The sequence below is a fragment of the Labeo rohita genome, chromosome 4, assembly GCF_022985175.1.
Source record: "Labeo rohita strain BAU-BD-2019 chromosome 4, IGBB_LRoh.1.0, whole genome shotgun sequence".
In the NCBI taxonomy this organism is placed as follows: domain Eukaryota; kingdom Metazoa; phylum Chordata; class Actinopteri; order Cypriniformes; family Cyprinidae; genus Labeo; species Labeo rohita.
The window spans coordinates 34427108-34443275 of NC_066872.1; the positions used below are offsets into that span (position 1 = coordinate 34427108).

At 29.4% G+C, this 16168-nt stretch overlaps 1 protein-coding gene across 1 annotated transcript; it reads right to left on the reverse strand.

The window, feature by feature from the left end:
• Positions 1-1938: 1938 nt before the first annotated feature.
• On the reverse strand, positions 1939-6756 carry prl2 (prolactin 2). The gene is made up of 5 exons (XM_051108353.1): positions 6666-6756; positions 6267-6445; positions 4588-4695; positions 4032-4211; positions 1939-2497 (listed from the first exon to the last, which is right to left on the reverse strand). Exons 1-5 carry the CDS (start codon positions 6685-6687, stop codon positions 2306-2308), a joined length of 681 nt encoding a protein of 226 aa, XP_050964310.1. The 5' UTR covers positions 6688-6756; the 3' UTR covers positions 1939-2305.
• Positions 6757-16168: the final 9412 nt, after the last annotated feature.

Consider the following 16168-nt stretch of genomic DNA (forward strand, 5'->3'; position numbering starts at 1 on the left):
CAAATGATGCAGTATTTTGAAGACAGAACTGTTATGCTGTTTCAAAGCTTTTTCTTCTTTGAACATGACAGCGCACCTGATTCGGTGCACATGGTCTGGTAAAATGGTAAAGTTCAGGCAGAAGCATTGGCCCCGGGCTCAGACTGAACTCTAGCGTAATTGAAGGCCTTTCTGTCCTACTGTATGAAGATTAACTCGTCATTACATGCAGAGGGCAAGATAGAGACACACACAACTCCCACCCAGATTTAATTTAATTGAATGATTATTCATCCCGAACGCACGTGTAGTTTTGCCCAGCCCAAATTATTCATGAGAGAAAGGTTTGCTCAGCACTTTATTTGATTTATTTTATTTTATTTTATTTTATTTTTTTTATTTTATTTTATTTTGTTTTGTTTTTTTGTTTTATTTTGTTTTATTATTTTATTTTATTTTATTTACAAGTTTCCCACATGGTCATGGCACAAAAATACTATAATACTTAATATGATAGTGGTTTACATTACATACAGTTGAGCATTTTGTAAATAATTTTCAACCAAACAAGACACAGTGCATTCATCTCCAAAATATATATTTATTTTTGGCTTGCATTATTTAGTGCTGATCTATTTTCTGCTAATCTGTTTTCTGTTTTCTTTGTGAACTGGAAGTTGTGCAGAGGATTGTGGGTGATTGGACAACACGAAGTATGAACATTATTTTATTTTATTTTATTTTATTTTATTTTATTTTATTTTATTTTATTTTATTTTATTTTATTTTTAATTAATCAATTTTATTTTATTTATGGAAAGTAGATAAAGAGATAATGAAATCAGGATATATATGTATTAAAATAATACATATTATAAAAGATTATAAAATAATTATAAAATGTAATGTAATATACTGATAATGATAAAATGATTATGTAAAATAAAATAAAAAATAAGTCTAATAATTATGTAATATTTCTGTAATATATAAATGTATATAAAATTAAGATTTTTAATGTTTGTTAAAGAAGTCTTTTTTGCTCATCAAGGCTGTTTATTTGATTGATAAAAAATACAGAAAAAACTGTAATAGTTTTAAATATTATTGCAATTTAAAATAGTGATTTTCTGTTTTAATATACTTTAAAATAGAATTTATTCCTATGATAAAAAGCTGAATTTTCAGCATAATTACTCTAGTCTTCAGTGTCACATGATCCTTCAGAAATTATTCTAATATGCTGATTTATTATCAATGTTGGAAACAGCTGTGCTGCTTAATATTTTTTTTGGAAACTATGATATTTTTTCAGGATTCTTTTATGAATAAAATGTTAAAAGAACAGCATTTATTTTAAAAAAAAAAATCCTTGTAACAATATACACTACCATTTAAAGTTTGGGGTCAGTAAAGTTTTTTCTTTCTTTCTTCCTTTCCTTCTTTCTTTCTTTGTAAGAAATTAATACATTCATTCAGCAAGAATGTGTTGAATTGATAAAAAGTGATAGTTAAGTAATATTGTTAGAAAAGGTTTCTATTTTGAATAAATTGTTCTTTTCAACTTCTTATTCATCAAAGAATTCTGAAAAAAATATTAAGCAGCACAACACTGATAATAAAGCATATCTCAGCATATTAGAATGATTTCTGAAGGATCATGTCACACTGAAGACTGGGGTAATGGGTGATGAAAATTCAGCTTTGCATACAGAAATTAATAATATTTTAATGGATATTAAATTTAGAAAAGTGTTATTTTAAATTGCAATAATATTTCATAATTTTTTTTTTTTTTTTTTTTGATCAAATAAATGGAACTTTGTTGACCATAGTGTTGTGTTGTGTGGTGGGAAATGTGGTTGCAATACAATATTTAAATGTTAAATTCAAAATCTTTAATAAATACAGTAAACATTGCATCTGTGCTGAAGAATCTACAGTTTTATTGTCATCTTGTGTTGTCAGCTCAGTTCATTCAGCGAAAAGTTGCTTTGCCACTGATCAAATTTGAAAACAGTAAATGAAAATATGATCAAGAGGAATTATATGTGGAATTATAAATAGTAAGCACTTGGTACATAGAAAAAATATACTTTGAAGGTCATTTCCTGTTAGAGGCGAATCAATCTCCCCTGCTCATACTATGTTTTGATAATTACAGCAATGAATTGGTTTGGAGTACTAGAGTATGAAGCGATGCAAAAAGTCTGGGATGTGGTGGTCTTAATTGATGGTGCAGAGTCAAACATGCTTGATAAGTGTGGACCAGCATGTGTCCATTGTGCTGTCCATTAGTGCAGGTTGAAGGCCCATGTTTTTTTTCCTAACAGTCGTGCTCTGGTACGATTCTGCACTTAAGGATCTTTAGATAGTTCTGGACTTTGTTCGAGTCACGGCGAAAGCAGTACAGGAGCTCGTAGTCGCTCATGGCCTCTCCGCTGTCAGATATAGGAAGCATGGCTTCTGCCGCAGACAGACCTGTCACAGAGTTGCCGAGCATTCCCAGTACTCGCATCTGACAGAGGACGAGACAGAAACAATGAATGAATCACAGTGTTTCAGGCGTTTTACACAAAATAGGGTACAGAAAGTTCACAAACTGTTCATTGTCAACCACAGCAGGTCTAACTGAGTATTTTATTTTATTTGACTTTTGCAACCCTCTTCCGATGTTCGATATTCTTTCTTTCTTTCGTTCATTCTTTCTTTTTTATTTAAATGTTAATGTGATTTTGAGATGTTGCAGTTTGGCAAAATTATACATTTTTTCTTCTTGTGTCATTTTTTTGGTCATTTTTAGTAATTAAAATTACATTAAAATTTAAATTTAAAGGATATATATTTCTTTCTTTTCTTTCTTTCTTTTTTTCTTTTTAAATTGAAATGTTAAAAAACTGTTAAACAATTATGAGATGTTGCAATTTGTCAAAATTATTTGTTTTTTCTTCTCCATGTCACTTTTTTTGTAATTAGAATTTTTTTGTAATTAAAATTACATTAAAATTTCAATTAAAAAATAATATAATATATCCTTTCTTTCTTTCTTTCTTTCTTTCTTTCTTTCTTTCTTTCTTTCTTTCTTTCTTTCTTTCTCTTTCTTTTTAAATTAAAAAAATATTTTAATTTAAATAATTTTTTTTCTTCTCCATGTTGCATTGTTTTTGTAATTAGAAATTTATAATTAAAATAACATTACAATTTCAGTAAAAAAATATTATATATATATATATATACAGTGTCTGTGTATATATATATATAATATTTTTTTTCAATTTATTTATTTATTTTTTAAAATTAAAATATTAATGTGATTTGTACTCTGATGACATATTTTGAGATTTTTGTTTTTGTAATTAGAAATTTTTAGTAATTAAAATAACATTAAATTTCAATTAAAAAGTGTTTATTCTTTCTTTTTTAATGGAAGCATTAATGTGAATTTTACTATATTGGATGAAATATTTTAAATAAATATTAAGAAATATTTGAATAAATTTGGCAAAATTATTTTTTCTTGTCCATGTCAGGTTTTTTTTTGTAAATAGAATTTTTTAGTAATAAAAACTCCATAAAAAATTCAATTAAAAAGTAGTATTTTTTTTTTCTTTCTTGTTTTTTAAATTGAAATATTAATGTGATTTTTACTATAATGGATGAAATATTTTAAGACATTGGAATTTGGCAAAATTATTTATTTCTTCTCCATGTCACTTTTTGTGAATACAAAAATTATATTATATTATGTTATATTATATATATCTAAAATAAGTTTGCAATATTATCATACTTATTTTGATATATGAAAAATATGCAGAAATGCGTATTTGCATTACTAAATTGAGATGCAGTACTGTACTTTAAACCTAATATTAATTATCAGGTCGGACGAGTCAAAATTATTATTATAATAACAGAAAACATCTCTAATGCTTAGAAGAGTATGAAAACCAAAGATGTTGTGGAGGGTGCCTGCAGTAACTTACAAAACATACTCATAAATACAATCACACAAGTGTCTTACACCGTTTCCCTGCTTTGATGTGACTCACCTTTTCAGCTACTTTCTCCACCCCTTTCCTCAGCTCATGGGCCATGTCGCCCATCTCCAGGGCTTTGTTACTGCTGAAGCTGTTGAAGTCCTGCTGGTGAGCCATGCTCTGGTGCAGCTGAAACAGGGGGTCCCTCCAGGCCATCAGCAGCTTAAGAATCACCTCCGTTAACTCTTCACGCTGACACACAACAGTTTAAAGATTTAAAAGCCACAGGTATGACAAGAACAGTCTCGTTTCTAAAGATGCTGATTTGTCTGAAACTATATATAATATACTAATGAGGCTTGAGAGTTTGAAGAGATGGTTGCTGGGTTACTTAATTTAGCAGATGTGACTTTAAGTGCATTAATTGATGGGACAGTCCTCGTGGGACGGGCTGCGGTTAAGTGCTTTGCTCAAGGGCACAGAGGTGATAAGACAGCAGTGGGATCAGAGAATACAGCCCATTAATGACAAGCAATGGCAGCAGAATCACAGATGCTCGACGTGATAAATGCATCCTGGAGCTGAACTTGGTGATGTTTTTTTAGGCTGATTAGGATGTTATACTCACAGCTAGTTTCTGTGCATTCTCTTTGCCATTTGGAGTCAAAATGTTGGAGGTGTGACACTTTCGGTAGATCTTTCCAATATGGTTTTTGCTGGGCAGGAAATACTGTTCCTTTAGACAAAAAGAAATAGAGAGAAGATGAGGGGGAAAAAACTGAAATTCAGTTTGCAGATTAGTTTATTACTTTTAAGTTTTTATATAAATATTGTTGTATCTGTATATTCAGAATAAAATTCATTGTTTAATAAACTTTCACATTTTATGTAATTAATAATATAGATTTTTTTATATATATATATATATATATATATACATATATAAAACTTTAGTTAAATGCTGTTATGCAATTTATTATGACAATAAAATATCTAATAATAGCATGATGCACTTTTAAAATATCTAAAATGTCTATTATTGTTGAAATTTATACTTTATATTAGCAAAAGTAGTTCATTTTGAGCATGTTATTATGTATTTTAAATATCTAAAAAAGACTAATTATTTGAATTCATACTAGATAAGAACAAAAATAGTACATTTTGTGCTTATGCACTGTAAAATATCTAAATGATCTAATGCATTTTCATTTTGCTGTTATGCTTTTATCCATTTTTATTATGCATTTTTAAATATTTAAAAAATCTGTTATTTAAAGTAATATTAATAAGAGTTCATTTTGCTGTTATGCTTTCATGCATTTTTATTGTGCATTATTAAATATCTGAGACGTCTGATTTTAATTAATATTAACAAAAACAGCAAAATTTTGCTGTTGTTCTTTTTTATTATGCATTCTTACAAGTCTATTATTTTAATTAATATTAACAAAAATAGTTCATTTTGCTGTTATGCTTTCATGCATTTTTATACATTTTTAAATAATCTAAAATTATATTATTTAAATTAATATTAACAAAAAGAATTAATTTTGCTGTTATGCCTTCATGCATTTTTGTTATGCATTTTTAAAGATCTAAAACTGTTGTTTTATTAATATTAACAAAAAGAGTTAGTTTTGCTGTTATGCATTTATAGATTTTTATCATGCATTTTTAAATATCTAAAAAAAATCTGTTATTTTAATTCATATTAATAAAAGAGTTAATTTTGCTGTTATGCTTTCATGCATTTTTATTAACATTAATATTAACAAAAAGAGTTAGTTTTGCTGTTATGCGTTTATAGTTTCATGCATTTTATCATGCATTTTTAAATATCTAAGTCCATTATTTTAATTAATTTTAACAAAAATAGTTAATTTTACTGTTATGCTTTTATGCATTTTTTAATGCATTTTTAAAGATCTAAAAAGTCTATTGTTTTAATTGATATTAACAAAAAGAGTTCATTTTGTTGCTATGCATTTTATTATTATAAATATCTAAATAAATATCTAAAAATTAATACATATTATCAAAAAGAGATGCTTTTATCTGTATTATCAAGAAAAAATATTTCAGCTAGTTACTTCTTGTGTATGTAGTGATTTGATTATTTACCTTTAGATAATAATTAGCAAGTATTGCAAAAATTCATATTTGCAGTGCATATACCATGCATTTTGATATACATGATCATTTTGCTGAAAATGCATTATTGCATTACAAAATTTGTCAAAGACAGTTGCATTAGAGCAATTAGAAGAAGAAGCAGAAGTAGAAGAAGAGACAGATGTGACTCACAAACTCTGAGTGCAGATCGTTGGAGAGGCTGTGCATTCTGGCAGAGTGCTGAATGACCCTGTCGAAGAGATCTGCCAGGGATGGGACGTGGCATCCCGACGGCCCGTGTGTGCAGATGGGTGCGGAGCCGACCCGGCCGTGAGGATCCAGGCACAGAAGTGCCACAAGCAGCACAGCCACTGGCGGCAGAGACGAACCGAAAGAAAGAGAGAGAGAGAAATAGAGACAAGAGTAGAGCAGCAGAGGGTTAGAGAAAATCTAAGTTCCTCCGAGAAAAACAGGAGAGTACATCCACAGATGGAGAAAGAGATTTGATTTTCTAACTGTAGACAGCCACATGGGCTTCAAAAAGCTAGCCGTTCTCCTTAAATCAGAGCCTGCGTCAGTATATTGAAATACCTTGCTTCAGGCTCCTGGACATTCTGAGAGGAGAGGAGAGGTTGTGGAGAAGGAAGGGGTCGGACTGCTATTTAAGGTGCCCAGAGTTGAGGTGCTGAGGGACGACTCTGCCCATTAAAGAGAAGGGAAGAACGAAAGGGGCGGGCATGAAAAGTGTGCGTGCGTGATGATGGCGTGATTGTCGTAGTCCATTGTGTCCGTTCCTTCAATCAGATGGTGACTAATGCCGCTTCCCCCCACCCAAGTCCCTGCGGGCTGCCCACTTCAATTTTGTGTTCTTACCTCTTTAACCTTGTCTCTCATCTGTCCTGTCATCTGCCCCATCAGAGTAACCTGGGTGACTGGCGCTCTTGCCTTCTGACATCCAGCATGACCCAAAACGCCAGTGAGTCGTGCACTTTAAATGGTCATTGTAAAGAATAAGTAGATGACAGAGATGGACTGAGTTGCTTTTAGAGTTTTTTAATTAATTCTGTCCTGTCTGTGTTCAATAAAGCATTGGTATACTTCCAAAGACTGGAAACTGTCATATTATTATTATTATTATTATATATTATATATTATTAGACTATATCATAATGATGTTTTGCATTTATTGTATTTTGTAAAAATTATTAAAATACAAATGATATTAAAAAAAAAAATAAAAAAAATAAAAAAAAAAATGTATAAAAATAAATATATAGTAAATACAATAGATGCATATTTCTTGCATTGTAACATTGTGTATATTATATTATATTAATTAATTAGATTACATTATTATGATTTTCGCATATTTTGTATTTTGTCATTAAAGTGGTTAAAGGGGGAGAAAGTAATATTTGTATTAATACCCATAAAATTGTTTTGTTTTATTTTATTTTATTTTATTTTATTTATTTTTAAATATTTTATTTTATTATTTTATTTTATTGTAATTTATTTTTAAATATTCTATTTTTAAATGTTTTATTTTAATTTTATTTTTTAGTTTTATTTTTGTATATTTTATTCTACCATTAAATAAATTGGTTGTGGGGAAATAATATAATTTATGCATTAATATTTATACACATTTTATTTTATTATTTTATTTAGTAATTTATATTATATTATATTATATTATATTATATTATATTTATTATATTATATTATATTATATTATTATGAATTTTTGCATATTTTGTATTATACCAGGCATTGACATTTATATTTATAAACATATATTATATTATATTATATTATATTATATTATATTATATTATATTATATTACATTACATTACATTATAATATAATATTATTATGAATTTTTGCGTATCTTGTATTATACCATGCATTTAGGGATTTATATTTATAAACATATATTATATTATATTATATTATATTATATTATATTATATTATATTATATTATATTATATTATATTACATTACATTACATTCCATTCCATTATTATATTATATTACATTATATTATTTATATGTTTTACATTTAATTAAAAAAATTAAATAAATCTATTATTATTATTCTATTAATCTATTAATATTTTTGGAGAAGAGAACTATATATGAATTTTGTTAATTATGCATATGCTGACAACAACATAGTGACTGTTTGTGAGATATGAAATAAGAGAATTGTGCACATAGGATATTTTCGAGTGTTTTTGAGTCACAATGAATACTGTTTCTGTGTTTTAAGGCCCGGTGCATTTGGGGTGAACAGACCGATCCACCAAAAGCCAACAAGCGTTAAAATTTGATGTTTGATGGGACAAAAATGATCTTGCTTTTTTCCTTTATCCTCAGTGTTTGAATTCAGCGTGTCTTGTTGCATGTGCTCGATAAGAGACATTTGACCTCAGACATTTGTGTTAGTGTGGTTGGATGTTCAGTACAACTGTGACGACTACGGCTATGACAAGTCGACGTTAAACTGGATGGAACTATGACGTCAGACACCTGGATATGGGTCAGAGACAGACAGGGAGACTATTATTAGACGTAAAATCTTACAAACTGTCATAAAACACTGTGTCGTTCTGTCAAGTGTTCAGGGATGAAAATAGTATGTGGACAGAATGCCACTTTACATGATGATATGCGCGAAACAAGCTGACAGAAGCCATAGGGATCAGGTGACCAGCTAAAAATAGTTTTCTTTTGTCGCTAAAGTGTTCACACTTCCATTCAGAAGTTAAGGGTTGATAAGTATTTTAAAAATGCTTTAAAGAAGTCTCAAGACTGGATTCATTTGATCAAAAATACATTAAAAAACAGTAATATTGTGAAATATTTTACATTAAGTGTCACATGATCCTTCAGAAATCAATCTAATATGCTGATTTACATTTCTTATTGTTATCAGTATTAATATTTTTGCAGAAAGGGGTAGGTTTAAGTTTAAAAGAACAGCATTTATTTGACATAGAAGTATTTTGTAACATTATAAATGTCTTTACTGTCATTTCATACTTATTTAATGCTGAATAAATATAGTTTCTTGCAAGAAAATAATCTCACAAGGCCCAATGTTTTAAAGAGTATAATGTTTCAATGTTCAAGAACATTAGGAAAGATATGAGCTCTGCCATCATTAATGTGTTTAATTAATTAAGCCAAAAACATGATTTTTTTTTGCCTGTGGAGGAAAATGAATCTTGTTAAAAAGTAATTAGGTTGATGACAACTCTGCTTTTTTATGTTGAAAAGTCATACCCAGTCTTTTTATGCTGACAGTTGTTGGGTTTGGTGTAAGATGGTCAAAGCAGTGTATATTTCAGGTCTTTTGTCTCCATGTGATGTTAAGCAGAAGTAATGAGTCAGTCTGTGTTCACACACAGCATAACGTGGCGGTAAAAACAGACCCAAACACCCGGCAGGGCGCGGTTTATTCAAGTTCATTCGTTTAATGCAAGACAACATTCCACAGATGTGACCCTGGACCACAAAACCAGTCTGAAGTTGCTGGGGTATATTTGTAGCAATAGCCAAAAATACATTGTATGGGTCAAAATTATTGATTTTTCTTTTATGCCAAAAATCATTAGGACATCAAGTAAAGATCATGTTCCATGAAGATATTTTGTACATTTGTTACTGTAAATATATCAAAACTTAATTTTTGATTAGTAATATGCATCGAACAACTTTAAAGGTGATTTTCTCAATATTTTGATTTTTTGCACCCTCAAATAGTTGTATCTCAGCCAAATATTGTCATATCCTAACAAACCATGCATCAATGGAAAGCTTTATTATTCCACTTTCAGGTTATGTATAAATCTCAGTTTCGAAAAATTGACCTTTATGTGGTCCAGAGTCACATATTGTCTATCTTCTTTTTGTCTGTCTCTCTCAGTCTCTTTTAATCATTAGTTAATGCTTAATCCTGTAACTATGAATTTTTAAACATTATGTAAAAGCACTAAAAGTTGTAAATTTGAAAAAAAAAAAAAAAAAAAAAAAAAAGCGAAGTGATAAGAAAATATCTGACTTAGATACAGACAAGTCACTTTTGGCATTACTTGCATATTCAGTTTAGCATTATTTATTTATTTAATTTAATTTAATTTAATTTAATTCAATTTTAATTTTACTTTATTATTTTATGACCCTACATAGGACAAAGGTCTCGAGGTTGAATAGATGTTATTACATAAACAGGAATATAATATAACATAAACAGGAAAGCAAAGGAAAGAGCTTGGCAAATTAATCAGAAAAGTCCCTTTTATTTTATTTTGTTTTATTTTATTTTATTTTATTTTGTTATTTTATTTTATGACCCCACATAGGACAAATGGTCTGGAGGTTGAATAGATATTATTTAGCATAAATGGGGAAAGAAAAGGAAAGAGCTTGGCAAATTAATCAGACAATTCCCTTTTATATTTGATTTGATTTGATTTGATTTATAAAACGTTCAATAGGGAAACCAAATACTACCAAATAGTGATTGTTGGGTTTAGTTCTGATATTATGACAAAATGAACATGAAACTTTCTTAAACTCCCAAAGGTCATTAGTATAGAATAAATGGGTTGGTGAAGGAACATTTTTTTCATATTTTTATGTTCTAATGGGATGCAGAAAGCTAAGAGGATCCAGCACCATGGACAGCAACCACATGTCTATGTCCACTATTTTTTATTCATTTATTTGTAAACTTCTTTGAGACATGTGGACCCTTCTGTTGAAAGCATGAACATCATTGTTTGATGTCCATTTGAAATAAATATAAATATGTTGTGACAAGTCAATATCAACATATGCTTTACCAGTGACCTCATGATTATGATTACGAAGCGTTTAATAAGACATACTCTGCAAAAGTCCAAATGGAAACTTCAATCACAACTCAGTAAAGAAAGTACTTTAAAAAGTCATTATGAATCATACACTGAGTGGCTAAATGCCAGAGTAACATTTCCACCCATCAACACGCACAAAGATGGACAAATGCACTTTCAAGTATACTTTTGACTCTCAGTATAGTCCATAAATGTACATAAATAGCATCAGTGCATTCTGAAGCCTTTTAAACATGAAAACATTGGAAAAACTACTTGGAAATATTTCTTAGAATTATCCAGCTAATTACACAATGTTGTTTCCTGACCTCTTGAAAACTGCACATATACTGAAGGCCAAGCTCATGTCCAGCCTTCAGTGACTGTGCTTAAAGACATCACATGGATTCATTTTTAGAATAGATCAACTTCTTCGTCCATGCTTCCTTTGCAGTCTTTTATAGGCAGTCACTCTTGGTTACAAAAATCATATGTCTACGTATTTACGTTTAATATTACAATGAATTGGGTATGACACCATGTCTAATTGTGTCTTATTAAAAGGGATAATTCACCCAAAAATGAAAATTCTGTCATTAATTACTTCTATCATGTCATTCAAAACCTGTAAGGACTTCATTCATGTTCAGAACACAAATTAAGATATTTTTGATGAAATCCAAAAACTTTCTGAACCTGCATTGACAGCAACACAACTGACACATTCAAGGCCCAGAAAGGTAGTAACGACATTGTTGAAATAGTCCATGTGACATCAGTGGTTTAACTTAATGTTATGAAATTACAAGAATATTTTTTGTGGGCAAAGAAAACAAATATAACAACTTTATTTCTTCTCCTCCATGTCAGTCACTTTTGGATTTCATCAAAAATATCTTAATTTGTGTTTTGAAGATGAACAAAGGTCTTATGGGTTTGGAACGACATGAGGGTGAGTAATTAATATCAGAATTTTCATTTTTGGGTGTACTGTCCCTTTAAGTAAAAAAAAAAAAAAAAAAAAAAAAAAAAAAAAAGGAATGAGCAGAGCAGATGTGGATTTGAGACTACAGTGTGTTAAAATACTTAAATAATTAATTAAATGATTAAATGCACCTAAATGTAATACACTGTTAAAAAAAACACACACACATTTAATTCTATGTTTGTATGTGTTTCTGAGTGAAAATTGTTTCTATGCCATTTCTTTTTTTTCATTAAGCTATAATAATTTACTCACATTTAATACTACACAGTTTAAAAATGATCATAATTTTAACAGTAAAAATGGTAAAAATGCTATGTTAAAAACCTGTTATTTGGTTAACAGGAAGTTTACTTATATGGTAAAAAAAATTGAATGGGACATTTAATGTAATTTTACAGTAAAATATTGTTAAAATTATAGTCTTTAGAAGTGTCCTCTTATAATTATTAGTGAAAAACTGTAAATTGATATTCCCAGAAATCACTTTTTGATAGCTCACATTTAACGATTGATTGATTTTTCATTTGAATAACTGTTCTACTTATTTATTTTTTTCTTAGTAGTTATATACATAAGTTTTGATGACATCTTATTATATTCATATTTGTTTATTTATCTTTATTTGTATTTATTTATTTATCTGCTTTTTCATTTGTGTGTATGGCACAATCAGAGCTGCCTTTTTTTTAAATAATATTATCTCTTTTTTTTTACATTGTATTATTATTTTTTTTAACAGTGTACATTTTTATGTTTCAGTTGTAGAATTAATTTATTTATGCATTTATTTATTTATCTTTTAATTTTTAACTTATTTAGAGAAAAATTTCAAAATCTGCAATACTATAACATCAAAATAATGGACTTTCCAGTATCTGAATTTTAATATCTGTGAATCCCTAGTTTAAATATATTAATTTGTTACCCTGGACCACAAAACCAGTCATAAGGGTCAGTTTTGTTGAACTTGAGATTTATACATCATCTGAAAGCTAGTCCAAATACTTTTAGAAATAGTCTGTATTGCTCAGCAGATGAGCGTGGCCTTTGTCTGACATTTTCATCACCCAGAAAGGTTGTGGGTGGACAGTCCAGCATAGCACTGTGTACACAGTTCAGATTTATTTGGCAACATTGCTTTTTAGAGGGTCTGCAGTGAAGACACTACTGGTGGGCCACACGCACTCAGCAGCTGCATTTGTGTTTGTTCAGATGGGATACATATGGAGTTGGCAGGTTGCATATGCATACAGCTGTATATGTGATCTTAAGCAGAACCAGTCCACAGGGGAAACTTCCTAAGTGTTTGGAAAAAAATAGATATATTTTAGCAAAACAGTTAGTTAATATGGCATGACACGGGGTGGCAGAGGTCTTCACGTTTGGCTGCATGTTCATGTAGTGTGCAGCGCTTAAACCCGCATGCTGCTGAATCACTGAATCACGCTAATGTTGTGGCAGCATTGAGACTCACCTCTGACCGCTCGCACTGGGTCACATGGCTCATCATGATAGCGTACAGTCAACTGATGTAAACAAACACAGACAGCAAAATGCAAGAGAGAGTATTCATAATGGCTGGGTATTCATTACAGTCAAATAGTGAATTTTGTGCGATGACTTTCCGATGAGCAGTCACTGTGTGAGGTTATGTGTATGTGAATCATTTTTGGATTTGAGTGCCTAATTATGCCTAATTTTTATCCTTATTTACTTTTTTAGCAACATGAATAATTATGCAAACTATTTGCTTTGCTACTGAATTATTTTGCAATATTCAAATAAAATAAATAAATAAAATAATTAGGTATTTTTGTTGACATTTCACATGATTTTTGTTTTGTTTTTTGTTTTTGTTCATTTGGTTAGTTTGTTTTGTTTTTGTTGTTTGGTTTGGTTTTTGTTCCAGCGTCATATATATATATGTGTGTGTGTGTGTGTGTGCAGTAAATAAATATATTAATCTGTCTATTAAGTTTAAGTATGTAATATTTTATACATAATATAATATTAAATACAAAAAACTACTTTTGTATGTATTTATTTAAAAAAAAATATATAAACATAATATATATATATAAATTTGTGTGTGTGTGTATATTTATATATATATACACGAAATTTTATGTGTATTTTCTTCAGAATTGTGTATACTGTAATAGGATTAAATTTTATGTTAATAACATTTTATAGAAAATGTATGTATTTATACAGTTTTATATTTTATGTTGTGTTTGTACAGTAAACAAATACACATTTTTTATATATTAAACTTATATAATATTAAATATATAAAAATAAACTATAATAATAAAATAATATAATAAATAAATAAATAAATAAATAGTAATAATAAAAAACTATAATCTGTATGTAAGAATAAGAATTTAGATGTACAGAGTTTAATATATATATTATATAAATGTAAATGTAGTATAAAATATATAATATTTTATATGTACACATATTTAATGTCATTTATATTTTCAAAATATATATTTTTATAACTTTATTTATGTTGTGTGTACATACACACACACACACACACACACACACACACACACACACACACACAAAAACACACACGTCATACATATAATTGTACAGTTAGATATCAATGAAATTGTGTGTTTGTGTTTGTTCCACTAGATGTCAGCATTGTATGTCTATATATTGTTGCTCATCCAACCTTGCTTCCTTTTTACTTTGTTGCTTATCAAGTATTAAACAAGCCAATCTGTTTTTTTTATATATATATTTAATATTTTTTCCTTTATCTATATATTGTTTATTATCTTTTGATTGTATAATTATTATGATAACTATTATGTGGTTATTACTTGCATTCAGAACATTTTATAATTATTTCAAATTATAATCATCTCAAGTCTTAAATAGCATACAGTTCAACTGCTTGTATCTTATACTCTTTACGAATGCTTTTAAAACAGCCTGCATTGTAACACTGTGCACCGTTAAATTTCTGTTTGTATCAAAATGATACAGACTGCACAGAGGAACATGCCGTAATCTTTAGAAAATGAGAAATACTCCACCCTGTGATGTCAGGATAACACTCCATCCGCCGTAATTGTACTTGTGCATCAGATAAGTGTTTTCGTGGTGCACTTGCAGAGCCACGCGTGCCTCTCACAGGTTTAGAGAGTTTCGTTCTTTAGTGAAGTGGAGACGGCAGTGAGTGGTTGTTTGGGTGAAGAGTAGTCATGTTGGATATGCAGTCGTTTTTGAGTGGCTGCTTAAGTTAGAATGGCTTTGTGCTGATTAATTAAAAACACAGACACAACAGCAAACCTGTCAAGCTCTTAGCAACAGCAATATAAGACTGAATTTCTGCATTTTAGTCTTTTTTTGGGTGTGTAGACAGTACATAGGTACATTCCTTGGTCTTTTACATTGCTGTTTAATATTTTCTGTGCACTGGAAACTTTTTTGTGCAATGACTTTCCGATGAGCAGTCATCCAACCACCTTAGGATAGTTTAATTTTTTTTCCCCCCAGCAGGTTAATAAGTCATTAACTACTCTGCTAACAAAAACATGTTCTAAAACCATCTAATGACATTCTAATTAGTGTTCTCCATGGAGTGTTCTCATAATAACATTCCATTTTATCATTTGAAAACATCATTACATTACTTCTGAATGTTCTTTGAACATTCTGAAACAAGTAACTTAAACAACAATATTGCATCACTCCCTAAAAAGTAACTAATTACAATACTTAGTTACTTTTTGTTAAAAACTGATGCGTTACACTACTTTTGCGTTACTTTTAAAATCTGGGCTGGGCTTGCTTGTGTGTTTTTAATATAGAAAATTCTATATTTGGCAAACGTAAAAGCCCTTTCACACCAAAAATGAAACGAATAAGCCTCAGGCTGAAGGGAAATGTAATTTCACATCTGTACATTAGAGGGCGCAGCTCAAACAAAACTTTGTATGCAAGCCCATTTCCGCCACTGAATAAAATACAAACTCGCAATTCGAAACTTTTCTCAGAATTGCGTGATACGAACTCGGAATTCTGACTTTTTTTCAGAATTGCATCATACAGTGATACAAACTCAATTGTGACTTTTTTCATAGATCTATGAGATAAGCTCGCAATTGCGCATTCTGAAGTCAGAATTGTGGGATATAAACTTGCGATTTCGACTTTTTTTCAGTTTGTATCTCAGAAATTCTGGCTTTTTTTTCAGAACTGCGTGATACAAACTCGC

Excerpts from the sequence above, each read along its gene's own strand:
- prl2 (XM_051108353.1), bottom strand. The coding sequence starts at position 6,687 with ATGTCCAGGAGCCTGAAGCAAG. Across the intron at positions 6,446-6,665 it reads GTCCAGGAGCCTGAAGCAAG|TGGCTGTGCTGCTTGTGGCA; the intron begins GTATTTCAATAT and ends CTCTGCCGCCAG. Across the intron at positions 4,696-6,266 it reads ACGATCTGCACTCAGAGTTT|GAACAGTATTTCCTGCCCAG; the intron begins GTGAGTCACATC and ends TTTTGTCTAAAG.